Raw genomic sequence first — 26,204 nt, 5'->3', positions numbered from 1 at the left:
CAATAGGTAAAATAACAACCATTGATAATGTCCTACCACTTTGTCTGTGATTCGGTAAATCCCCCTATTACTATGTTATCCTTCTTTTACTCTTTAAAATAAAAAAAAAAGAGTTTAATTCTGTAAAAGAAATTCAGAAAATCAAAGTGAAAAATTAGATCAGTTAAACTCTTTAGTTTTCTAATTTGTGAAATAAGGAGGTTAGATTAAATAACTGAAACTTTTTACCACATTTAACATCATTTTTAAAGGAGCTCCAAAAAGTCCCATGATTTTAGCACCCTTTAATGAATCCATGAAATGTGTCAAACATTTAGCACTTTGAACATACTTCGTTGAATTTTCTCATCACTCATTACCATCATAGGATAAGTATTTTTATTTTAAAGAGAAGAAACTAAAGTATAAAAAAGTAATTTGCCTATGCTCATTGAGAGGTAGGGCTGGTGGTCATATCCAATAGTTGATTCTTCTTGCAGTGCTACTGTGTTGAGAATCAGTGATTCTCAAGAAAGGAAGTGCATACCAGAATCGGGAAGGGCAGGAAGAACCCTTCACTTTGTGTGCATCCCACATTTTTATGCACTGCCTTTGTGACTTGTATCTTGATTTCTTCTCTCTCAAATGATAATTATTATTGGTGGAACATGTAAACAGCAGGAAGGCAAAAAAGCGTTGAGCCCCTGCGTGGTGTAGCTGCCAGAGCACACCCAAGCAAGTTTGTAATAATTTAGGACATTAATATGTCGCACTTAACGTTTCTCTTAAGACTCTGATTTTCTTTACTTGATAAGAAATAGTTATTTTGGTTGCTTTTTGGTATGAACTTCCATAAACATCCATTTTAGGTTTCTTAGGAGAACTTCTCTGGTTTTCCTGATACAACTTTCTATCTTCACTCTTTTCTTCCCTAGCTCATGTTTTTTTTTTCCTCCTGTTGTCCTGATGGCTGTCAAAGCCTTTTGAGGCTTTTTTTTCAAACAAGGACTTGCTTTGTAGTGCAGGCTGGCCTTGAATTCACTGTATTGCCCAGGCTGGCCTCAAACCCCTGCAGTCTTCCTGCCTGTCTCCCAAGTGTTGGAGTTATAGGTGTATGCCACCATGCCCAGCCTTTTGAGTGTTAATGAGTATAAACAATTAGTGGAAAAATACAGACAGATGAATGAATTTTTTTACCTTGCTAGGGAGCCATTGAATTCCTGAATTTGAAGGCATGAAGTAGTACCCATATGTCTTTTAATATTGCCTCTCCGGTGTTCTCTACACAACCCCATCAAGGAGTCTGATGAAACATCTGCAGACCTTCTCATTATACCCTCCATGTCTGTGACGTTTCTTCACGTTTTTCTTCTGTCTTTGCTGCATTCTGGATAGTATTTTGAGTTCTATCTTGTAGTGTAGTTGACTGATTTTTTTTTTTTTTTTTTTTTTTGGATAATAATTTAGTTCTTATAGCTTTTTATTTGTTGATGTTTTATTTGGTTCTTTTAAAACTAAGCTCTTGATAGTCACTTTTTCCTTAATATTTTAAAGTACTTACTTACATCTTTAAACAGATAAAAAACATACTTATTTTATGCTCCATACTTGATAATTTTTAATTCCTAAGGATCTTTGAAGACCTGCTTCTCTGTCTTGTTTTTATAATGGTGGGTGGTTTACTTGTCTATTTTATGAGTTTTGATTCTGTTTATTGGTACTTTGTCTGTGGAAATTATTTACTTTTGCTAGACAGCTGGGCACAACCAGTCTTGGAACAGTTTAGACTGAATTCCATTTTAGTACTTTTAAACAAGTAGATAATGTTAATACTAGTCTCTAAGGCAGCTGGAGGGCCAGAAAGGAGCAGTTCTTCTCTACTTTGTTTCTTGTATGATCTGCACAATAGTAATTTTTTGAGGAATATGTTACTAAATGTTGTATTAAAAATGCAGTGAACTCTTTAGGCAAATGCTTTTGGAAAAATCAGATTGAATGATGTAAACCATTTTTTTTTTTTTTTTTACAGCACAACCTCTCAGGGTATTTACTAGGCAAATAGGAATCTTGACAGTATTTATGTCAGTAAACAGAATTTTTCTTGTTCCACTCCACTCCTTGGGAGGGGTGTATACATGTGGAGTATTTCATGGGGCCAGTGAAACCAATTTGGAATGCACTTGGGCAAATAAAGGCTGGCCCCTTGGTAACCCTGGATTTACTGACCGCCTTCTTGCTGTCTCTCCATTTGCACCATTCTGCTGTATGACGTGTGTGTGTGTGTGTGTGTGTGTGTGTGTCTAGCTTGTATTTAAACTCCTGAGGAAAGATGTGATTGTATGTGGTAACCTTTAGCCTCAGAGGAGGACATTGTCATTGAGCAGAGCTCTTGTATCAGGCTCATAGGCTTCTGTTAAGTTTGCTTCAGACCAGTTGGACCAGGAACCTAGCCAATGAGAGTAGTAGATACATAAAGATTTTTTGTTTGTTTTGTGTTCTGTTTGTTTTCTGTCTCTTCTGGTTGAGTATAAGTGTCCTGAGATCATGTGTGTCTAACTTATCGTTGTTTCCCCCATTGAATGTTAGAAGTGATGTCTGTTAGATGCTGGGTCATGTGTATGCATTAGAGTTAGCCTTTCCGTTTGTCAAGCCTCACAGTCACCTGTAGGTGGGGAGATGGCTTGTTTGGTACAGATGGTTTCCTTTTTGTGTCTTACTGGATCCTCCGGTATCTTTTGAGTAGAAATCAACTCTGCTAGACTCTGCAAGCATCCCAAATGAAAAGTAAGTTCTCTTAAATGTCTCCCCTTCGAAAGATCATTTTCTGCTTTAGGATTCAGCTCAGATGCCATGTTTTTGGTGAAGCTGTGATTTTTCTGATAGTTACTGATTCCAGTGTTGGTATTTCTACTGCATTTTGTACACACACATCAAGGTGTGCTTCCTGCCTGCATTTTTGTTTTTCTTGCCAGACTTTGAGTTTATGGAGAGTAGAAATGACACATGGAAGTGTGTTAGTCACCTTTCTATTGTTGTGAAAAATTACCTGGAGAAATCATCTTTGAAGAAGGAGCGTTTTATTCTGGCTTATGACAACTTCTGAGTTCAGTCCACAGTTGGTTGGTTCCTGTGTTTTGGGACCTGAGATGAGGGGAGGCAGGGGAGAGGAGGAAAAGAGAAGAAAAAGAAGAAAGGGAGAGCATGGTTCGATTTTTAAAATGGAAACTGTTGAGAAGGTATGATTTATTAACGAAATACCTACGTTAAGCCAGTGATGGAATGCATTTTCTCTTTAAACTGAGGTGTGTATTTATAGACATTCAGTTATCTTAAATATCTTAATTTTGAATAACATCATAACTAATTTTTATATCTTATAAATCATTTAGTACTTGCCACTCTCCTCCTGATAAGTTCTATTTATGTCTACTTCATTCCATCAGATTTTTTTTTTTTTGGTACCAGGAATCAGATTTAGGACCTTGAGCTTGCCAAGCAAGGCACTGTGCCGCTGAGCTATATCCCTGGCCCTGTACCTATTTTATACATGACTGATATACATAAATATCTATATATCTATATATATATATCTCAGAAGTTAGGTATCTTTCCATGGATCACATAGCTTGTGAGTAGTAGATGTATTTAGAACTTTGAGATAGGCCTGCAGAGTCCAGTATTCTTACCTGGTACACTCTATTTATATACTGTAAGTATGTAGACATAAGCATACAACTATTGTAAACATACTTGGTACTGTAACTGAACATTAAATCCTGATTGCAAATCTGTGATGATGTGTATAGTACATTGCTTATTATGTTATGATATAATCCGTACAGGCTTTTCTTTTTTTACTATTTGATGTGATTCTATAAACATTATAAAAGGCTTAAAAGGACTAGATTCTCAAGTCATGTATGTGTAGAGAGCATTAAGTTTTACACACTGTGTATCTGAAAAGTATACATTTTGATAGTGAGGTGCAGTCATTTTGGGAATGAAAAAATCCAGTAGCATTTGTTTTCACTACCATAATAGTCCGGTGATAGCTTGTACCAATGAGGTCGCATGTATCTGAGCTGACCTCAAAGTTAGGATGCCCCAGGGGTATGCATCTTAACTGGAAATGAGTCACCACTTTATGTTTTGCCACCAATAAGATAATAAGCCTTTCTTTTATGGCTGTCAAGGGCTTTTATATTTCTGTTGACAGCAGCTTCTTAAATTAAGGAAAAATCTACTTAAGGCAAAATATGTTAAATCCTTAGAGACAGTTGCTTTATTGTCCCAGTTCTATTAGCTTATATTTAAAACATTTATCCTAAATGGTGAGTACCACACTGCACTCTAGAAAATTGTAAATAGAAGCATAGATTATATTGAAAATAAAAACAACTTGTATTCTACAAATAATCATGAAATCAAAAATCAAATCTTAGTGTTGATGGGATAAAATGTGTAGGTTACATTGAATAACAAGGTTAAAAAAATGTTCCTGGGGGAGCAATACCTTGTAGATGTTTTGTAAGTCATTTTTAGGTACTGAGGGAAGCATTTTTTTGTTTTTAAAATGAATAAAAGAACTCCCAACATTTTTTTGTTTTGGTAATTCTACATTCACATAGTAATAGCAATAAAGGCAGAGGTTATTTTGGTCATGCTTTTTAGAATTTATGCTTTGTGTATGGGGAATGGGAAGACTAAAGTGAAAAAATTTCACTTTATGTTATTTCAATTTATATTGCTAAAACATTAGTAAACAAATATATTTATTTATGATGAATCATGTATCTTATGTGCTTAAATGTCTAGTACCCATGGAATTTTTAGTGCTTGAAAAATAAAGAGAATTTTTTTCCTCCCCCAGAAACGTGCTAAGGGACAAGTATTATTTGACAATGTATGTGAACACCTCAATCTCTTGGAAAAGGACTACTTTGGACTTTTGTTTCAGGAAAGCCCTGAGCAAAAAGTAAGTGATGTTAGCTTTATTCATGTCTTTTTAGAAAATAGTTGTTATTTTTTTCTTAACCAGTTTATGTCAGTATAATGTTTAGCCTTAAAATATATTAGGTGTTCATTATGACAAATTTTTACTTACTATAGAAACTTGGTAAATATTTTAAAATGATCTTGTGCGAAAGAATCACTTAACTTTTTGATGCACATAGGTGTGTGCGTGTGCATGTGTATGTATATGTGTATTTTGTGTACTTTCCATTTAAATTATGAGTGGACAAAATATCTTGCATTTAATTATATCAGATTAAAAGGGCTGATTTTAAAATTTTGTTTAAAATTTAGCTGTTGAATTCCTAGTAGAATCAGTTCAAGAATTTGTGTGTGTGAGATATTTTAAAAATACATACCTTGAAGTAGAAGATTTACAATGGTGGGAAAATTGATATTCTGGCAAAGAGGAAGGGAAACATAGACTTTGAAAAAATGTATTACCTAGTGGGTATGGTGGTGCATACCCATAATTCCATCTCCTAGGAAGAAGAGGCAGGAAAATTAATGAATCTGAGCCTAGCCTGGGAAATTTAGTGAGACCCTGTTTCAAAATAAAAAGAGCTGGGGATGTAGCTCAGTGGGAGAACACTTGGTCTACCATATATGAGTCCCAAGGTTCAAACCTCAGTGCTGCAAAAAAATAAAAAATAAAAAAAGATTGTGTTACTCACGACCTATTCCTGGCTTTTGGTGCAGAGTATGCATGCTGGTCAAATCCACTCACACTTTCTACATTGTGCACTAAGCATGCCTCAAAAGCTGCCAAGGAGACACGTTGTAAGGGGTGTCATAAGGGTATCCACGTGTACTTGTTAGGAGACTCAGGAGAGAGTGGATAGAGGTGAGCTGGTTGTGTAAAGTGCCCTGTTGTTGGGTTGTAGGGACAACAGAGGAGGTGGATGCCAGCTAATTCAAGATTTGCCAGGCATCAGGAGTGTGTTGAGGTTGTTTCCGCTCCAGGAGTTTGTGAGATGCTAAGCAAGAGTAATCTGATGCTTAATGCTGAGTCAGGGAACTTCAGGACTTCTTAATTTCATATGTAAATTAAATCTAGAAAGAAGTAAATATTAACCAGTTCTGGCAGAACCTAAGTTAACCTTGAGGTCTTCCTCACTGTTAGGAAAGTGCTTTTCCCCTTCATTTCTACTTCACTTTCTGACTCTTAGGAATTAGCATGGTTGTGGTTGAGAGGATGCTGAACATAGGAGTGACAAATAAAAATTTGGTCCAGAGTTGCACCCTATGAGGCAGACCTTTTAGTCTATTGGATGATGCCGTGGACAGTCTCATTGTGACCACTGTGTCTGAAGATGACAGAGCACTTGGTCATAGTGAAAGGAATTACTGTCCAAATATCTAGCATTGAAATCACAGTCCATAGAACAGAACAGTCATTAGCGGCATAAGTGTGAATTTTCTTATTATCTCAGTGATAAACTACAGCATACCAAGCATGATAATTATGTATACTTTAAGTTTTCTTACTTATAATTCCTTAGTACTTAATTTATAATTTTAATTCTATATTTAGACTACTGACAAATTATATGCATGCCTGCTGAATAGTATGTGAATATTCTTAGGAGAACTCTGTTTGGAATACCTTTTTCAGAATTAAGACATTTAACTAAATAAAATGGCACTTTTCTAAGGCTATAAATTATAAGATGGTCTTGTTAATGTTTTATCATTCTCATCTCCTGGCTCTCAAAACTGCAAAGGAGAATGATGGGAATTTGACTGTCATGTACTTTAGTTTTTGAGGTTTTATATTGATAGATTCATAGAAGCATTTAATCTTTGTAAAATAGGGAGACCAACCAGTATATTATAAAATATGTAGAAAACTGCAATATACTCTGTTGGTAGAAACAAGATATATTGTATTAAGAAATCGGGTATTTCTTAATATTAGACTAGTTTTACACAAGAAAAAGTGGTATTTAGGTAGTAGAATTTACTAAATTTTGATAACTTCAAAATGTATGTGTCTAGTTTATATTTTACACCTGAATCTCACACATACCTAGTTGCCTGCTGGGCCCAATACTCAGTTATCTGAAAGTAGACTGGCTATCCTCCCTTTACCCTCTGAGGAGTGGTTCTAGATTCCTTTCCTGTTTACCTCCATTGTATATCAGGAAGGTCTCTTTGCTGCCTGGAATGAGTTTTGCTGATATATACTGCATCTGCTTGCACATAGTGTTCTTTACATTTGGATTGTCTTTCTCACTTTTTTTCCATCTGAACACTATCTTTTCTTAAGAGCCACCCTAAGTATCCTACCCTGTGAGGTTTTCTTTAACTTCTTGCCCTGAACTCTGGGAGTTGATGATTCCCTCTGTCTGTCATCAACACAGCTGGTACAAACGTGTGTGCTTGTTACCTTTTCTCCACATTACTTTATGCCTGCACATGAAAATGGGATGCTGAAGTCTAAGGAAGTAGAGAGTTATGTGATGATGTGCCAAGGGAGGCTGTGGAAGGGATGGCTGAAGTCAGGAGAGGTAAAGGACATTAAGACAGAGATGAGGATGGCTGTCGGTGGGGTTCCTATAGTATTCTCATTGACAGAAAATGCTAGACACTTTTTACCTGGGTTTTATTTTAACTCAGCTTTGGGGCAGTAAAGAGTGGGGTGTCTTTTCTGAAACCTTGAACTATTGAGGAAAAAAGGTACAAATATAGTTAGTAATGTATTATTCATACATAATTAATTTGCTGTCATAATTTTTGCATTATATATTTTTATTCCTCCCTGCTTATGTAGACAAGATCCAGTCTTCAAGATATGTAGGCAAAAGAACTTCTGCTCTTCCAATGTAGGTTTATATGATATCCTATTTTTTTCCACAGAAAATTATTATTGTTAAACTAGCTTAGCTTAGTTAGTCCTGCTTTGTTTGGAACCCATACAGTTTCAACAACAGGATACAAGGCTGTAATCTTTTCTCATATTTTTTTCATTTTTTTTGGTGCCGAAGATTGAACCCAGGGCCTTGTGCATCCTAAGCACATACTTTACCACTAAACCATTCCACTAGCAAATTTCTTTTTCCATGTCAAGTATTATCTATATTTACAGACATTTCAAGTACTTGCTTCAACCTGTTGTAAAAGGGAAACAAAGCTACATATGCTTTGTGGGAAAATTTTACATTAAAAATACCTAAGCTGTCCTTTGGTTTTAGAATAGTATCTTATGGTTGGAACAGTGAATCGCAAGCCTTTCAGCTCATTGTGAATCTGAAAACTTGTCATTGTCAGTGTTAGAACCCTTTAATGCCTGCTTAAAATGCTTATATAAGCTTTATTATGGAAAATGTTGTTAAAAATATATGGAATCAAGCAGTATGTTACTCTTTTCAATACAGAATCCCAAGCACATGTTGTTCTTAAATTCTTGTCTAAATGGAGCCATCGTTGTTCTGGACTCTGTTTAAAGGGAAGAATATTGTCTTGAATTTTTGATGTTAATGGAGTTTGGCTTTTGGCCCAGGCATCATAATGTCATTTTGCTGCAAGCCATATTGAAAGAGGCACTTGTTAGAAATGTGGCTGATACCCATAGCTAACTATGAAAATTAATTAAAGCAGTTGTCTGATAGCCAGACCATTTCCTTCCAGAAATAGAACTAAGAACTTAAGTACTAAACTGTTGGCACATTTAAACTATTTTTAAATAAAATTCTACATTCATTCCAGTTAAACTTTATAAACTTACATTCCCCCAGATGTATAGTGAATGTTTCGCTGTGATATGAAAGCCTGTAACTTTTCTCCCAACACCAGCATTATGATAGAGTTCAATGAGACCTAATTTAGCTAATTGTGTATATTACAGGGGATCTGTTTCAATACCATAAATTCTTTTGGAGAAATGGAGATTTAAGACAGAACTGCTTTATATGTTTCACATTTGGTAACACAGTATGAATTGGGTTGAATTTGTTAACTTTTCTTACCTGGCTAAATTGGGGGTCACCAAAAACAAGGGATGGTTAAGTATTTGGAAAGATTTCTAACTCTGGGATCTTGGGGTTTAGCCTGAAAGTGAAGTTAGGAGAGATAGGTGCATTTTAGGGAAACTAATTATTAAAGAAAACAGTTATTCTAATACTCATTAAAACAGCAAGGCAGAGTTTATTTGGGATTATTGAAAATAGGTATAAGGATGATTGCAGTGAGGTTATTCAGTAGGCAAGAGAGACTGGGCCCAACTTGAATATAAGAAAAGTTTGAATTTATAGTCAAGAAGTGGAATGGGGGTCAGTGGATAGAAGGTTACAAAAAGGAAACACGGGGGCGTATTTGGGCAATTTTGGCCAAACGACCTACTAGACTTCTTGTTGAAGGCAGGCCAGGGTCACCTGACAATGCCTGCTGGACAGCAGTAGGTGAAGAGAACATACTCAGATACTAAGGGTGACCAGATATCAAGAATGGAGATCCTAGCTAATCCAAGCTAACAGCAGATTATTGCTAAAATTGGGTGAAACGTAGATAGATTGAGAAGTGTCAAAGTTAAGGCCTAATTGGGAAGAGGATTCAGAGGGGACTAATTTTAGTCAAGAGGAGTCTCTGAGAACTAGAAAATGGGTTTCTTAAAGGCATTTTGAGTTGTCATTGGGTCTGGCATGGTCAGAACCTTGTGAAGGGCAGCTGCACCCTCAGGCTGCTGCTGGTGCTGATTGTGGTTGCCTCTGTCTGAAAGGCATAAGTGGTTGGCAGGCTCAGTAAAAGGTGGTGGCCTTGCATTCTTTGGTACAGGGACTCAGTGAGATGGGGAATAGTTAAAGAAACAGGTTGGGGAACGTGGAACTTGTACTCTACTAGAATTTTTTGCAGGAAGCTGTCAGCACTTGGTGTTTTGACTCACTCAGTGCTGAGAGTGTACCTGACAAGCCAGTTAGAGGATTTAAAGATATGTCTTTACATTTGCCTTTCAAGAAAAGATGGGATTTCTACATGGAAAGAAATCTAGGTTGTGCTGCTTAAAGCATAGTTGGCACCACCCAGACCTGCTGAGTCAGCACTGACTTGGGCTAGCTCTTCGTATGGACACATAAAGTGTGAGAAACCCTTGTCTGGGGAATGAAGAATGTTCTTGTGAGGTTGCAGAATTACAAGAGTTTGAATGTCACGCATACCAAGGAGGTAAGGGTCTCCGAATAGCCCCGCACTGTTTGTGCCGGGATTCAGAAGCGAGTACGTGTTCTTGGCTGCTTAGGACAGCATCAGGCATTTGCGTTCTCCGTGGAGATTGGGCCGTATGTTCCCTGAGGTTCTTCCCAGTTCTCGCACCCTGCAAATATAAATATTGTGATTTGTAACCAAGATGGTATTTTTTCTAGATGTATCTGTTGTTAGAGGATAGTTGAGGATGATGATTAACACTTTTTTTTGAGAACCTGCACTCTAAATGTTGTAAGGAAATGTATTGGGATTTGGCTAAGCAAGACTGCTTCATCCTCAAAAAAAAAAGACTGCTTCATCCTCAAATTTGGAGAAGGTGAAGAGTTGGATTGAAGAGTTTCCTAATTAGCTGGTAGGAGTGTAGAGTAAAAACATATGTGTGTACAGCTATTTGGTATGCTGATTTGGTAAAGCATTTTTGTAATCTTCTAAAGCAGATTTTTCTTTTTATGTTTTTATTTTTATTTTTATTTTTTTTTTTGGTTTTTCTCCGGTACCGGGAACTGAACTCACGACCTTGCGCTTGCCAGGCAGGCGCTTTTGCCGCTGAGCTAAATCCCCAGCCCCCATAAAGCAGATTTTTAAAAAATCCTTTTTTGTATTGTAGATTAAGCAGTCTAGTGAATTTGTAGGTCATTTCTCAGAATAGTGTTTTAAATGAATAATCCTCATACAGTTAAGCTACAGGACTGCAAAGAAAGCTAGTAAATAAGTAACATTCTTAAAATATTAATAAAATTTGTTATAAAGTAATAGGGATATGTTTTAATTAACATATTAATCATCAATACCTAGTTTGATGCTTATTCTGCTTTTAGAATATTTGTTAGCATAAATGGTGTTTCAAGATCTGCAGCTAATACAGTGTGAGATGGTAGTATTTTTTTATTTCTGCTGCTGACAAAGAAGTACAGCTGATATTAAATAGGCTTTTCTTCCTTACTACATGCAGAATTACTGATAATCCAAATTTCATTTAGAAGTTAGTTAAAATAAAGATGTAGCAATTTTTTCCTTCAAGATGACTTTGTTTTCTAGAGTGATTTAATAGTTCTCATATTCTAGGACCACATTTCAATCTCCTTTGATGGGAAACCTCTTAAGGGGTTCCTTGTAGTTTCTACTGATCGCTTTATTTTACATGACGTTTGTTCAGAAGCTGAATATTGAGATACTGAACTTACGCTTTGGCTATGAGTTAGGGTAGGTAGGGGAAGGTGAGGAGAAGGAAACCTAATTGAACATTCCAGCTTTTATGTAGGTGAGAAATACTTTATTTTTTAATAAGTCAAGGTAATTTTATTGAACTCTGACATGAGTTGCAGCTCTTCCGATGTTTGCATTGTTGCTTATACCTTAATGTTTGGGAAACATTAAGAAAATCCCTGTTTTGCTCATTGTGAGTCACCTGCAGCTGTCACTAAGAAATTCTCAACCTTCTGACTGTCCAGGGGCTGTGGGTGAATGTCTGTCCACACACATGGCTCCTTATCAGGCAAAGGTTGGAGAGTTTAGTTAGGTACTGCTTTAAAATGTACCTAAAGGTGCGTAGACTAGGCATGCTGGTAAGCATTCTCATGAGAAGGGACCGTGTTACTGTCTTCTCTGTTTCCAAGAGCAGTCTTCACCAGAATGGGGCGGCTTTGGAGAAGGGTGCCGTTATCAGACTGTTTTCTCTGAGGGAAAGAGTTGCACTTCTATTTCATCTGGCCCATAAATCCAGTGACTATTTTGTGAAACCAAAGTCTGATTTATTAGCTTTTTAAATTTTTTTTTTTTGTTTTTTTCGAGAAAGGGTTTTGCTGTGTAGTGCAGACTGCCCTCAAAGTCGCAGTGACCCTCCTACTTCAGCTTCTTGAGTGCTGGAATTACAGGCATGCACTACTATTAACTTTTTATAGATAGAAATATTTATATAAATATCAAATTCTTTAATATATATAAAATATCGCCTTTGGAAAAAAATAATGTGGTATAGACCAAAAGACGGCAAACTAACTTAGTTTTATTACTGCAAAAAAGAAAGAGCACCCTGGTCTAATAAAGAAACTTGATGAAGTACTTTACATGCATATTTACTCCTCAGGAAGCATTTAAGTAAATTACTGGGCAAAAGCTATCTTCTCAGGTAGGTACTGTGATCCTCGTTTTGCAGTTGAAATTGAGGCTTAAAGAAAGCAAAGAATGTGTCCAAGTCACAAAGCCGGTGGAAAGCCCAAATTTGACTCCGTGTGTTTCTGAGTCCAGAGTCTGTATTTGTGACTGTAGTAGCCAAATCTTTAAGTCTAAAATATGGTTATTATGAATCATATGTGCCAGAGTGTATTGGCAGGGGAGGGAGGGGTGTGTGTGTGTGTGTGTGTGTGTGTGTGTGTGTGTTCATGCCTGGCCCCCATCATGTCATTCTTTGATGTAATTTTTCATCTTTTAGTGTGTTTGCCATCTGCCACTCCCTCTCTGTCGTCCTCCCTGCCTCCCAAGATCTGTGCTAGGCCCGACCCATGCCCTCAGCCCTTTGTATCTCTATATCTTGATTCACCCAGCTGCCTTCAAGTGTTGAACCTGACAAATTAATTTTTATTGTTCATTTTACTTGTTAAAAGATTTTATTACTGCTGTTTACTTGTAATTGGCAATGTGGAAAGAAGATAATACATTTGTATTTCTTTATAAAGTTATAGTAAATCATTTTTACTTTTTATTTTTGAACTTATGATTGTGGGCAACAAAGTTATATACTAACTACAATCTGAGTACTGAGAAGTAATTATTCTAAAGTTCTAATGAAATAATGTAACTTGTTCCTTTTAAGATTACCACAGCATGGAGAAAGGGGAGGCATCAAAGGGCAGGTAGCAGTCAGCAGGTATTTGTTTGGTACTTACTGGTTGCCTAACACTGCCCAGTAGTGGAGGATGCGAATACTGCGGTCACCACTGCCCTTGTGAAGCTGTCGTGTGGGGGAGTGAAGGTCTTACTGCTTGGCAGGAGTGAGGATTGCAGCGTGAAGTGAACGTGACTAGGAAAGGGAAAGCCAGGGAGACAACGGAAGGAGTCACTTCTGCTAGTGCTGCTGCCTACTCAGTCTTGGCGTAGGGTGGGAAGTAAGAAGCCACAGCAGCCTTTGGTGTAACAGTTCAGGGTGGTAGAAAGTGGCCTGGGAAGGACAGCAAATTTGGCTGGCTGACATGTGACCTGTGCTCTTAGATCTGTAGAGCCCCACTGACTCCCACCACACTCTCCAGAAACCGTCAGCATTTTCACAGGGGATTGGTGCTGTAGTGAGAATAGAGGGTCCAGGTGGCTGCACAGGTCAGCCCTTGGGCTTGGAGAGGGTGACGTTGCTTCCACCATCTTCTGTTGGGACAGAGAAAGAAACTTTTTATTGCTTTTGTGTAGGAGGCCTGTGTGTCAGTTCCTACTAATGAAATCAGGCATTTGGAAGGATCTGTCCTAGGCCAGCATTTCTGCTCTCCTCTTTCTCTGTGTTAACGGTCTGAGGGATTTCTTTTCTTTTCCATTTAGCACCAGTTGCCTCTGATTCTGTTTTTCTTGGTGTGGTCATTACTTTGTGGGCTGCTAGTGCCACGCATTTGACCGTCCTTTGCCTGTCCCTCAGCTCCAGTCCAGTCCGGGCCAGAAGCTGAATGCATGTTTTTCTCGTTTTGTGCACTCTTCATAGCTGGCCACTTGTGAGCCAGCTGTGTCGGGGACAGCAGCTGCGGGGCGGGGAAGCTGAGTGCCAGGCTCCTTTCTGAGGGGAGAATTAGAGCGGCTCCCTAACAAGGTACTAGATGGACCATTGCAAAGTCCCACTGACCATTCACATCAGTAGTCCCTGCAGCTGGGACACTAGGACTGTGACAGTGCATGATGCTCTGGTGGCTCTTTTTTGAGAGGTTTGAATGTAACCAGTATTAGACTAGAGCACTGCACACCTTGCACCCTTGCTGCCTGGAGAGCAACCCATGAAGTGTGGTAAAATGGGTGGGGTCCAGACCACTCTGCTTTCAGAGCCTCCTGCTTTTCCTGCTTTTTAGTAGGGCAGCATACCAGCAGGCTATTTTTATTTCCTGAGTAACAACATTTAGCTTGCTTTTATGTATTTGTACAAAATCCTGTTTCAACACAGATATAATACGTTATTTGGGATAGTTATTAAAATGAATCAGACTTACTTATTGTAAAGTCAATTATTTCAATCAGTTTATAGTATTTAAAAAATTACTTGTCCTTTAACAGCAGGGTGAATGAACTTTAATGATTTGAATAGAAGAACATGTATAGGACAGTGTGTAAATATAAAGACTTATATGTGTAAAATTTTTCTTGTGGGCGTTTTGCTTACAGCTTTGAAAGATTTAACATCCTTAGATGGTTTGACCTTGGTGCTTCAGATCTGGTCTTTTTGTTGTTGTTGTAAAGTGCTATAGTGGTTGCCTATCATGTTTTCCTGAAGCTTCTCCCAGAGCAGAAATGAGGTGCAAATGAAACAGCTCCTTACGATTGTATATGGAATGAAGTTCAGAAGGTAGAAGGATGTTGCACAGAGGTGAGGAAGGGAGTACTGTCTGCGGCCGGGCAGTCCCTCTCCGTAGCATACTACAGTTGCAGGGGAGAGAGGCCCGGGGAGGAAGAGGAGCTGGCTTTAGAAGTTGAGATGACTGTGCTTGATTGGAGCATATAAAATTTCAGCTGACAGTTTTTAGTGCACATTTTATCCTTTATGAGTAGAAACCATCTGAAGAACTCTCAGTTCACTATCTACAGGGGCTATTTGCTGGCATTTTTAGAAGAAAGATTTTATGTAGATAGATCATGCCTTGTATTGAATTAGTGTTTGATTTCAAATCCAAGAAACTGTGATCCCACTGAATTCACCTTAAAAGCATTTAAAAATTTGATTTTTCAGTCCACTGCACACCAAAAAACAAATCAGTAGCTACTCCGGTGGAATGCTAACAGGTGAAAATAGCTTTGAGTTTAGCTTCATGAAAGTGTATTTATGTATAAGTTGTGAAATGTAAACTGTTCTATTTTGATTTCTGAAATTTTCTTGTACCTTTTAAAATTATGTATGTTAGAAATATATAATGGGATTTGTTTTGGTATATTTTTTAGGGATATTTCTGAATGGTAATTAACACTTTTTTCCCACTTGCAGAACTGGCTAGATCCTGCAAAAGAAATAAAGAGACAGCTGCGAAGTGAGTATTTAAATAATTATACTTTGAAGTTGTTAATCTTTACATCTGTTTCCAACTTGAATACAATTTATAGGTTACAGACTAGAATAACTAATAAGACGATAATAGAATGATCCATTCTGTTTTGCAGTTATACCATCCCATACCTCAATGCTAGGTTGTGGTTGTTAATTTTGTATAAGGTTAAGGACCCCAACCTTTCAGGAGGCTCACGGCTCCCATACCTGTTCCCTCAAGGGCCTCTCATTTTGAAATAACATCTCACCCTTACCCCTTGGAAAGGATGAGATATTTTACTGTAAATTTCACTCTGTGTGAGAAGGCTTGCAGTAGGCAGACGTGACACTTGCTGTGTCCACTTCGTTGTGGAAGTGTGAAGTTTAATTGGCATCCGTGTGCACTGTTCCAGCTTTACTGGCTGGAGCACCCCCAAGTGAAGGGTGAGCAGAGCATCTCTGCTCATGGCCTTCTTGGCGTGGGCATTGAGCCTTGGTTGTAGTTAGGCTTGCTTGCTTCTTTCCTCCCACTTCTCCTTTGTTCTATAGCACCAAGAGTGGCCTCAGGTGTCCCACTCCCGCGTGGCGGCTTCTTCCATGCGCTGTGCCTCTGTGCGTTGCCTTGTCTGCGATAGCTGTGCTAAGAGATGGTAGCACCACACGTCTCTGACAGGGAATTTGTAAACCTAATTTACTTCAAAGTCTGTGATGCCAGAAGCAGGAGAGGCAGGAAACCACAGCAGCTGGAGAGTTCATACTGGAGAACAAATTCCTTAGAGCCTAAGAGCAAGGCTGCAGAGCTATTCCGGGAGAGGCCGTTGCCCTGAGAACTAACCTGCAGATGCTCTGTATTGTTGATTGCGTCTCCCTATTAATTGTTTCTAACGTCAAGACCTGGAACAAATCTCTGCTTTCATTCCTGTCCTTCCCACATCCCTCTGTCTTTCACTTCAGGGTCTCTAGTTTTTTTTTTTTTTTTTTTTCTTTTTCTTTACTTTTTCATGATTAATCTTAGTTTTCTTATTTCTTTTCTTCTCTACTTTTTTATTCTGAACATATGCATCTTTTTCCACCTTTTTTCTTTTCAGAATGTCTTTGATTAGAGCAGCCAATCCTCCTGGCTTGCCCAGACCTGAGGGTTTCCTATGTTTGGGACATTTGGTGCTGCTGGAATGGTCTCAGACAATCTGGCACCTTGTCTTTTATTTATTCCTGGCTTTCCAGTATTCATTGGCTGTTTGCCTTCCTTTTCCTCTTTTTCTTCTTTGCATTTTTTATCTCGGTGTTTCATCCATTTGTGTTTGCTTCATGCTGGAGTGGGGGGATAGGTAGGCACAGGGGCACTGTGCTGATGTTGTGGAAGGAGCTGAATCAGAGAGCTTTGGAATTTTTCCTTTTCTCCCTTCTGCAGCTGTGGGTGCTCTGTAAAGTGTATGGATTCAGGGAGGTACAGATGCTTGGTTCTTGCTCTTACTCATTCTCTGAACCAGACATGCCAGGTGACCTGAGCAGGGAACATTGCTGGTCGACTTCTGAGATAGGATTGATATTACCTTGAATTGTTTTCTATGGCTTTGTTTTGCCCCTTATTTTAAGATTATGTGTGTGTGTGCCACTCATTTCAGAGTCGTAGATACTTCCTGTTGGAAATAACCTTTTGGGAGAAGAATTTTTAAAGAGTTTCAAAGCTTTTGGAAAAAGCTTTTCAAGAGCAGTGTTTTAAAAACTTTTGGAAGGCAAGACTTGCTGATTATGAATCACGTTTTTATGTTTTGATTATTTGTGAAGTATTATTAGTTTTTAGAGTTATTTCAGGACTTTTGCCCTTGTGCTTGGCAAGAGTAGCAGCAGTGACAAATAGCATCTGACTTTTTTAAACTGCTGGAACCAGTTCTTTAACTGGTGTGCTGTGCTGTGTCCATCGTGAGAGGAGGTTTAGGAACTGAAATCATAGCTGTTGGATTGACTTCTTTCTGCTTGTGTTAGATAGCTGAAGGAGTTCAGTCTCTGCTGTGATTTTATGGTTACTTTACAGTTAATAGGCAGTATCAAGCATAAATATTAATTGTTTGAGTTACCTATGACAGTGCACAAACCTAATGGTTCTATTTAAAATTTGCCTTAGAAGCATTTTCTCAGATGTACACAAATAAGACTATATGTCTAAAAGTTTATATATGATGAATATGTAAGCAGTTTACACCTAGACAGACTTTTTATATTACTAGATAGAATGATGATAGTATATAATTGAATTAAAAGTTTAACTTGAAAATCGCTAATATTGTAATTAGCGATTAACTTGAAAATCACTGATATATTTTGTCACTTAAAAAAAAGCTTGGGGCTGGGGATGTAGCTCAGTAACCGAGTGCTTGGCTAGCATTCATGAGGCCCTTGTTATGTCCTAGTACTGAAAAGAATAAATGTTTGCCATTATTAGGTTTTGGAAATATATCCTAAATTATAAGTGTTCTGGCAGGAACACACACCTATAATCATATCCAGGCAAGCATGTCCTAGTGTTAATACCTGAAAAACAAGCAAGGAACCATTCAGAAACGGTAATCTTGTGATGACTTCGCTTGATTATGGATTAGCAGTCACCTTAAAGAAGTATGTGTGCATGCGCAGTGCATGGATGTTGGCACAGGCAGCACAGTGCTGTAGGCCAAGAAGTAGCGTCTCTCTATATTCAGGGAGACCCAGTATCCCGTTACTATGCTTTGAATGTGTAAAGCACAACTGAAATCTATTTCTTGAGTGCAGCATGAGTAACTTTATTAGTAGAATAGTGATGCATGGAGCCAGAAATCCAGCAGGACATGTGTATACACAGTAGCCATTCAGTGGAGATCTGTTGACTTTTGAGAGAAGTCCTGTGCTAATGATGACAAAAAGGACAAAAGGACAGGCTGAACAGGAGAACAGAATTCAAGAAACTTTCAAGTCCATAAATTAAAGTTCCCGTGCAGCCTTCAGATATGTGCGGAATGGAGTAGTTTACAGAGAGACAGCTTTTTATTTTTATTTAAAGATACAGTGAACTTTGAACAGAACTTGAAATTCAGACTAGTGGGGTTATTTAGGTTCTTTTAGGACAGTCACTTCAACTCTCTCCTTGTGTTTGTTTTCCTCTCTTTTAAGCCAACAAGAATACAAGGTAGAAAACTTAATAAATTTTAACTTTTATGATGTGGTTTTTCTATATAGTCATTCCTTATGCCCAACAGAGCAAGGTATATGTAATATATATAATATACTGTACTTATACTTCATAAAATTGGGAAATAATTTTATTATTTTAAAGTATTCTGAAGTTTTTTTTTTTTTTTTCTGGTATCGGGAATCAAACTCACAACCTCACGCTTACCAGGCAGGTGCTGTGCCGCTGAGCTAAATCCCCAGCCCAGTATTCTGGAGTTTTACTGCCCATTTTCTTCCTTGGGATCTTTGAATGGGTAGCCTACTAGTCATTTCCTGCGTAGCTGCTGGGGTCACTTGATCGTTACTCCCAACAGCGTAGAAATCCTGAGTTTTTTAGAAAAATAGTGTAGAGAGCATTGAGCATTGGAGGTCATGGACTTAAAATAAAATCTTATCTTGTAACTGTTACCAGAGATTATATTAATTCTTCTGCATAATGGATCAGCATACAAACCATTTGTTGATGTACCAATAATTATTAATAAAAAAGTGAAATTGTTATCTTTTAATGGTTTATGTAATTGATTTCTATATTATTTTTTCATTTCATTTTTGCTTTATATGGTATCAGCTTCCTTTTAATAAAAAAATTCTGCCAACTGATTTATGATGGGATAAGTAAGGTATCACAAAAGTAGTATAGTATTATTTATGTTGTTTGGATAAGTAAACATGGCATTTAATAATTACAGATCTTCCCTGGATGTTCACGTTTAACGTGAAGTTTTATCCTCCTGACCCTTCTCAATTGACTGAAGACATCACCAGGTACTTTATATTTGCATTTTAAGGCTGAATCTTTACTTACAGCTTTCATTAATTTCTATGCCCTTGGAACATGGCGGTAACTTCAGGATTGAAAAATCAAATCATTTATAAGTTAAGTTTTATAAGTTTCTTTGGATATGGATATTTTCCCAAATAGTTTGAAATGTTGCCAGTTTCAAAAATTTTATTCACTGTTTAGTTTTTCTCTTTATACTTTAATAATAAAAATATTTTTAAAGATGATATTGCTAGCAGCTTTGTTCTCTACGTTCTACTTTAAAAATGGACTCATATTTCCTATTTCAGATTTTAGTAGTAAGGTGGTTTTACTGTGTAAACCATGTGTGCTAGTGTACTGGTCTCATGTTATAAAGATAATACAAGTAAATGTAAAAAATTATAAAAATCAGTTGAACTGTCCTGCCTCCCCTGTCCTTTCCCCCATTCCTCCTAAAACAAAACAAAACAAAACAAAAATGAAACAAACTAACAAAAAGACAAAGCTAAAAGGGTAGACTATCTTCGGTAGAATCAGTAGCTGTTTCATTTTCATCTTCTCTGAGATTATGTGGCTGTAAGAATGTATGCATAAGTTGCAAACAAAGGTTTCAATTTAGGAGCAAGAGTGCATTTACTGATCCTGAGAGTAACTGAGACCCGTAACCAGGGACATGGGATCGCAGTGCCTGGACATCTTAGCCCTGTTAGACTAGGTAAGGGAGAGGATATTTTAGCTTTGTTTAGAACAAGTGCAAAGAGTGGTTCTTACTTTCAGAAAATAGGGAGCGTCCCAACTCAGCTTGTCTCTCGTTCCTTTATTGCTTTTCTTCTGGGCCAGTTTTGTTGTTAGGTATCAAGTTGTGCAAATGCCGAAGAAAGTGTAATATTCCTGTGAGATAAGAGTAATGGAGATTTCTTTTCTGGATTAGAAAAATAGCAAACTGTTTCTCATTTTGTGTTTTTTTCTTTCTTCCTTTATTGCTTGTTACTGAATAGAAATGTACTACAGTACTAATTAATTACTACTAACATACTAATTAAGCTGTGGTTGAATTAACTTCAGCTAATAAGTAATAAGTAGCTTTTGAAACTGCACAGCAAGCTGCTGAGAGCGTGTAAACACTGACAGGCCAGCTGCACAGGACACAGAGCTTCACCCCAGGGGTGCTTTTCACATGGAGGCGCAGCACACAGTGGGGCCTTGTGGCCTCATGTGCCCTCTGCATGTGTACTTCTCTTTGCAGTAATTTCTCAGGGGAACTGTCTTACTCACTTTTCTTGTTGCTGGGACAAAATACCTGACACCTATGAGTTAAAGGAGGAAAGGTTTATTTCACAGTTTGTAGAAGTTTCAGCTCATAGTCAGCTGGCCTTAAGGCAGGGTGGCACGGCAGAGGGGCGTGGAGAAGGAGAAACAGCTCATGGCAGCAGGCAGGAGGCAGTGAAGCAGCAAGCAGCTATAATGGCAAGCCTGCCTTGCTTTATTTTCCCTTACATGTACCATCCAGGCTACAAGCTTGTTGGTTGGTGCCACCCACACCCTGGGCGGGTGGAGGGGGGCTTCCATTTTCTACACCCTCAATCTCACTGTCACAACCTTAATCCACATTCATGTACCCTAATCCAGCCACTCTTGAAATTCCCCACCCATGAGTGCATTGAGCCTTTGGGGGGGCTATCAAGATCCAGACTGTGACAGGGGTGACAAACCTTCTGTGATTGCAATGCTATTGCATTGGTAAGAGCTTTGGTTTTTCATATAAATAGGATTTGAATAATCTCCCTTTGTGATCTGGTCCATACTTATAATTCTAGCAATCTGGGAGGCTGAGCCAGGAGGATCATAAGTTCCAGTCCAGCCTGGATAACACAGTGAGATCCTGTCTCAGAAAAAAAGAAAAAAGAAAAAAAAGGAGAGGAGGAAGTGAGTGTGGATGTGGCTGAGTGTGAAGGCCCTGGATTCACTCTCTAGTACAAAGGGGGAAAAATTCCTTGCTGTCATGAAAGGAATAAGAGGCTGCTATACTAAGGCCTCAGAGGTACATGTTGTATTTGGGGCCAGGCAGCCCAAATGTCAGTATTAAAATCTTCATCAGAAGTTGAACGAACATTTAGAAGGTGGGGTAGGCTTTTGAGGAGATCCAGAGCACTGCTCAGAATAATGTTTGAAGAATGCTTTCTTATGGTGTGTGACGAAAATGAGGCTAAGAAACTCAGATGCTTACCTAAGTTTTGTAAGTTAGGCTTTGAAAACAGAGGAAGGGCCAGGATATAGCTCAGTGGCACAGGACTGCCTGGCAAGTATGAGGTTATGAGTTTGATTCCCAGTACTAGAATTAAACAAAACATAAAAAAAGAAAAAGAAAACAGAGAAAGGGACCAGGGACTATTGTGAAAATTAGAGACAGTGATGCGAAAAGGAGCAGCAATTTGCTTAGGTTCTCAGTGCCACAGAGTGTGGAGAACTAACGCAATTATTAGTAAGATAATTTGAAGATAATTGGAATCATAGTTTAAAATTAAGTTTTCTAAAGTAAGTACAGTTGTGTTCTTGTACTAGGGGTCCAGGAAATAGAATCGCCCATAAAAATACAGCTCCTGCAATGCGTAAAAATAACCCAGACTATAACACTAGAGAAAACTTTATTAAACTCTTAGAAAATGATTGAGCACTTGCCAGTACTTTACTAGCTGTTGACTGTGTGATGATAACCAGAGCCCCTGAACTTTCTGGGTGGTAACGCAGGTGTCACTGGACTAAGGTGGAGCCATGGGGTGGGATGCACTGTCTGGTTCATTAATGATGAGGCCTGGAACATGTTGGTAGAGAGCAGCAATAGGATTGGGCCTTAAAACCCAGAAAAGGTAAAAATGTCCACAGGAGGAAGGTGACCAGTAGAAATGACAGGCTCTAAAAAGATCTTCAAGAATGAGGGTTCTACCATTTTTTCAGGAAAGTTAGTATAGACCTCCTAAGTAGTGAAATTCAGGGGTAGAAATCTAAGCTGTAACCAAAAAGAATTGATAGTGGGGCTGAAGAGAAACAAGAACTCTCCATAGACTATAAATCATGTTTCTGCATATTAATTTAGTGGGGAACAATATTCTTTTGTCCCTGCATAGTGATCTGCTTGGGTTGCTGAGAAATGGCTATTGTTATCCTAGCTACTAGCTATAGATTCCGAGGTACTTTATTTATTTTATTTTTTACTCTCACCTTCAAAGGAAGGTAGAGCTCGACCCTTTTTAAAGGCAGCAAAGTAGCATCATGCCAGTAAATTAACTTGCTCAAGTTCACATAGAGTCAGTTATTCCTAACTTTAGGGCTGTTTCTAGAGAATGGAGCCTACTGCTTCTTCAGACAAGTAAGTGGACAGGCAAGAGCTTCAGAGTACATTTAATTAAACTTGTTGGTAAACATGTTCCAGGAGAGGAAGAAATTGCAAATGATTAAAACTGCAGTGACTTTTGTATTTCATTAGTATTTAAAACTTTTAATAGGTATAACAATTTTTCTTTCATTTTTAACTCTGAAAAGACAGTTGAAGTGGTTGAAATGTTTAATCATTCAGAAAACTTGACTTTAATATTAATCAGAGATGAACTGGAATTTCCATTTTTTATTAGCCTTCTGGTTGTAGTTTCTATAAAAAAGCCACAAGCAGTTATTAGAGAAGACTATTCTTGCTGATGGTATAAAGAGTGTCTGTAATGTGTGTTTGTTTCCAAAGGAATAGTGGAATGTAAGGGATCTGAATGATAGTGACATGATGTTAACTACTGTTGTCTCCTGACCCTTTCTCTCTCTGCTCCTCACAGATACTTCTTGTGCCTTCAGCTCCGGCAGGACATTGCCTCTGGTCGCCTGCCTTGTTCCTTTGTGACTCATGCTCTTCTGGGGTCCTACACACTGCAGGCTGAACTTGGAGACTACGACCAGGAAGAGCATGGCAGTATGGACCTCAGTGACTTCCAGTTTGCCCCTACTCAGACTAAGGAACTGGAAGAGAAGGTGGCCGAGCTGCATAAAACCCATAGGTCTGTTGATTTGCTTGCTGGAGAGAGACTCATCATGGCAGATTTAAACAGTTTGTAATGCTTTAATTTGAGCACTGTTTCTGATATTATCCAGTTTTTCTTCTAGTGTGTCACCTAGTACTGATCATGGCAGTCTGCAGCTCTTGTGATAGTCTTTCAGTGTTTTTATGACTATAAAAGGAAAGTAAATGTATCCATTTTTTGGAAAAAATGTAGTCTTCCACATGATATTTTCATCTCCCTTCCCCCAGTTCCATCCCTTATCACACACATATACAGGAAACAAGTAGACCCATATACTTGTTTTGACATTTACCTTTCTTCTGCCTTTTATTACCACTGTGCTTGGTAAGAGAGCCAGGGAGATAATAAAGCACTGGGATTTGAACTAGAAGTGTGGGTGGTGGTGGTCATAGGAATAGTAACTGAAAGACACAGGTGAGTCCACTAAGCACAGATGCTGCCCTTGTTTAGGTGTGGATAATGTAAATTACTTTAATGCCATAGACACTTTGTGTACATTTTTTTTTTTTTTCTCTGTGAAAGTGGATATTTTCCATGAGTTTTTATAATGCTAGCTACAAAATTACAATTTGTTGTCTGCAAAATTAAAAGTTTTATAAAATACTGACTAAAATGATTTGGAAATAACTGTCAGAGATTCAGGTTTTCAAAAAGGGGCCAAATTTATTAACTTTTAAAAAATAATAAATGCAGTATTTGACTCTTAAGTATTTTCTTGTTTACTTTATACAAATTCTACTCAGTGAGTATTCTATAATTATAGTTTGAAATACCAGGTGCTGAAATGCCTCAGATAATGAAGACTAACGAGATATAATCCTGTCCTTTAGGAGACTAAAATATGTTTAGTTAGGGACATGTATTAGAATGGAAATAACTTCAGTATGAACAGGATATAGCATGTTCTGTGTATCATAGGTGTACAATCAAATACAAGTAATTCTGGCCTTTATGATGATCAGTCCTAGCAAAATACAAGTAAGGATATGAATGTCTACCTAAGAAAGAGGAAATCACTGTTTTATTCCTAGTTATGGTGTACCTGTTATTTCTAGGGCTTTTCTCCAGTGGAAATGATCCAAAGAAACCCTTTAAAATAAAAATGGTGAGGGTGAAAGGTATGCCTCTTTGCAGTGAGCAGGTTAAGCTTAGAGACTCTTCAGGGAGAATTCTAGTGGTTGAGATTATCTCACTTTTCTGCACTTAGCTGGGTTACTTTCTCTACCTCAGACTCTCCAAACTCACACTTCCCACACTTGAGCACATGTGCTCTGCATCCACCAGTAAGACAATAGTGTTTCTTTCGGTTTTTCAGAGGCCTGTCTCCAGCACAAGCGGATTCTCAGTTCTTAGAAAATGCAAAGCGGCTGTCCATGTATGGTGTGGACCTGCATCATGCCAAGGTACTGTAAATGTGATGGAAGCAGCACTGTTCCAGTCTGTTGGCTGAAGGCTGCACAAGACTGTTTCATTTGAAGGTCTCTGTAATGTTTCTTTTCTTTTTTAATTAAAAGAAATTTATACCAGTAAAAGATACATTGTCATTAATCCATCTCAAAATACTCCTCTTGCTTTGAGCACACATCCTATTTTTCTTGCCACTTTCTGAAGCAGTTCTGGAGGTCCTCCTTTGTGACAGTCTCTAGTTGTGCCCTTGTGGCTGCCCTCGTATCCTCAATTGATTTGAAACATTTATCCTTCATGGTCATTTAGACTTTGGGGAAGAGCTGGGAATCACAGGGTCTGGAGGATAGGATGGGTGAGGACGCACTGTGATGTGTTTTTATAAGCCTCCCTTTCCACTGAAGGGCACTCAGCAGTAGCATTCGCTGTGTTTCTTAAAAAAATTGTATTAGTACATATTTGTGATGCATAATGAATACATTTACCATGGTGAGTTGATAAATATTTTAACTCTTTCATTTCTTTCTGCTTTTTTTCCTCAACCTCTCTTCATTCTTAGATCCCCTTTCTATCTCTGACTCCTTTTAAGTATTTTCTGCAATGCTATTTTAGTGGCCGTGCACTTTTTTTTAAGCATTCTTTGTCGTGGAAAGCTGTAATCTGAAGGGTCTCTATCCTGGGACTCCGCAGCCCCTTGTCCCTGTGCCAAGCGCGTTGGGACAGGTGTGCACTGGGGGTGAGTGTTTAGTGGGCACAGATTGCAGCTTCCTGGCTATGGCTAGCGGTGCCTGGGCTCCGTTTGGCATCTCCTGTCTGGGCTTGGTCACCTCCCCCTGAGCGAAGCTCTGTGCTGCCTCCAGGGCGTCTGAGTTTGGATCTCCCTCTGTTAGCCTGGTTCGCTGCTGTGGATGTAGCAAGGCCAGAGTTTTCTGTCTGGGCTCTGGGCTTCTTCCTTTTTCCTCACCTTCTTTCCTCCAGAGATTGGATACCTTCCCCAAATAGCATGTTCACTAAAGCTAAGCTGTAAGCCAGGTAGCATCTGAGAAAAGCCCTTGCTTTTCCCTCGAGATACCCCTAAGGCTGAGCATTGACTGGGGTGGTTTTGTTTTGTTTCTTAATTTTCTTTCTGATGGGTTTTCCCTTTACCTCTGTTTCTGAACACCTGCAGGTCCTGGCAAGTGACCTCTAGAGTGACATGTGAGTGCTGTCAGCTCTAATCTTCTTCCCCTCCGTAATGTTTTCTTGGTGACTAGTTGTGATATTCTTGGTTGTGGGAAGATCGGTTATTCTCCTCATTCCTCTTTGTCTCTTCACAGATGTTTATTAATACCCTTCCCTAGGTACTTATTGTGAGACTCACCTTGGCAGC

At 38.4% G+C, this 26,204-nt stretch overlaps 1 protein-coding gene across 1 annotated transcript in view; it reads left to right on the top strand.

Annotated features, from left to right (window-relative positions):
* Epb41l2 (erythrocyte membrane protein band 4.1-like 2) overlaps positions 1-26,204 on the top strand; it is a gene marked incomplete in the record, with an annotated part of 155,239 nt that overhangs the window by 77,486 nt on the left and 51,549 nt on the right. Inside the window, 4 exon segments of the mRNA XM_013516681.1 lie at positions 4,850-4,954; positions 15,356-15,398; positions 19,294-19,369; positions 23,189-23,407. Coding sequence (XP_013372135.1) covers positions 4,850-4,954; positions 15,356-15,398; positions 19,294-19,369; positions 23,189-23,407 — 443 coding nt within the window.

This window comes from Chinchilla lanigera, unplaced genomic scaffold (assembly GCF_000276665.1).
Source record: "Chinchilla lanigera isolate Chin_1 unplaced genomic scaffold, ChiLan1.0 scaffold00035, whole genome shotgun sequence".
Classification (NCBI taxonomy): domain Eukaryota; kingdom Metazoa; phylum Chordata; class Mammalia; order Rodentia; family Chinchillidae; genus Chinchilla; species Chinchilla lanigera.
Note: the sequence above shows the minus strand (reverse complement) of the source record. Positions and strands in the feature narration are given on the sequence as shown.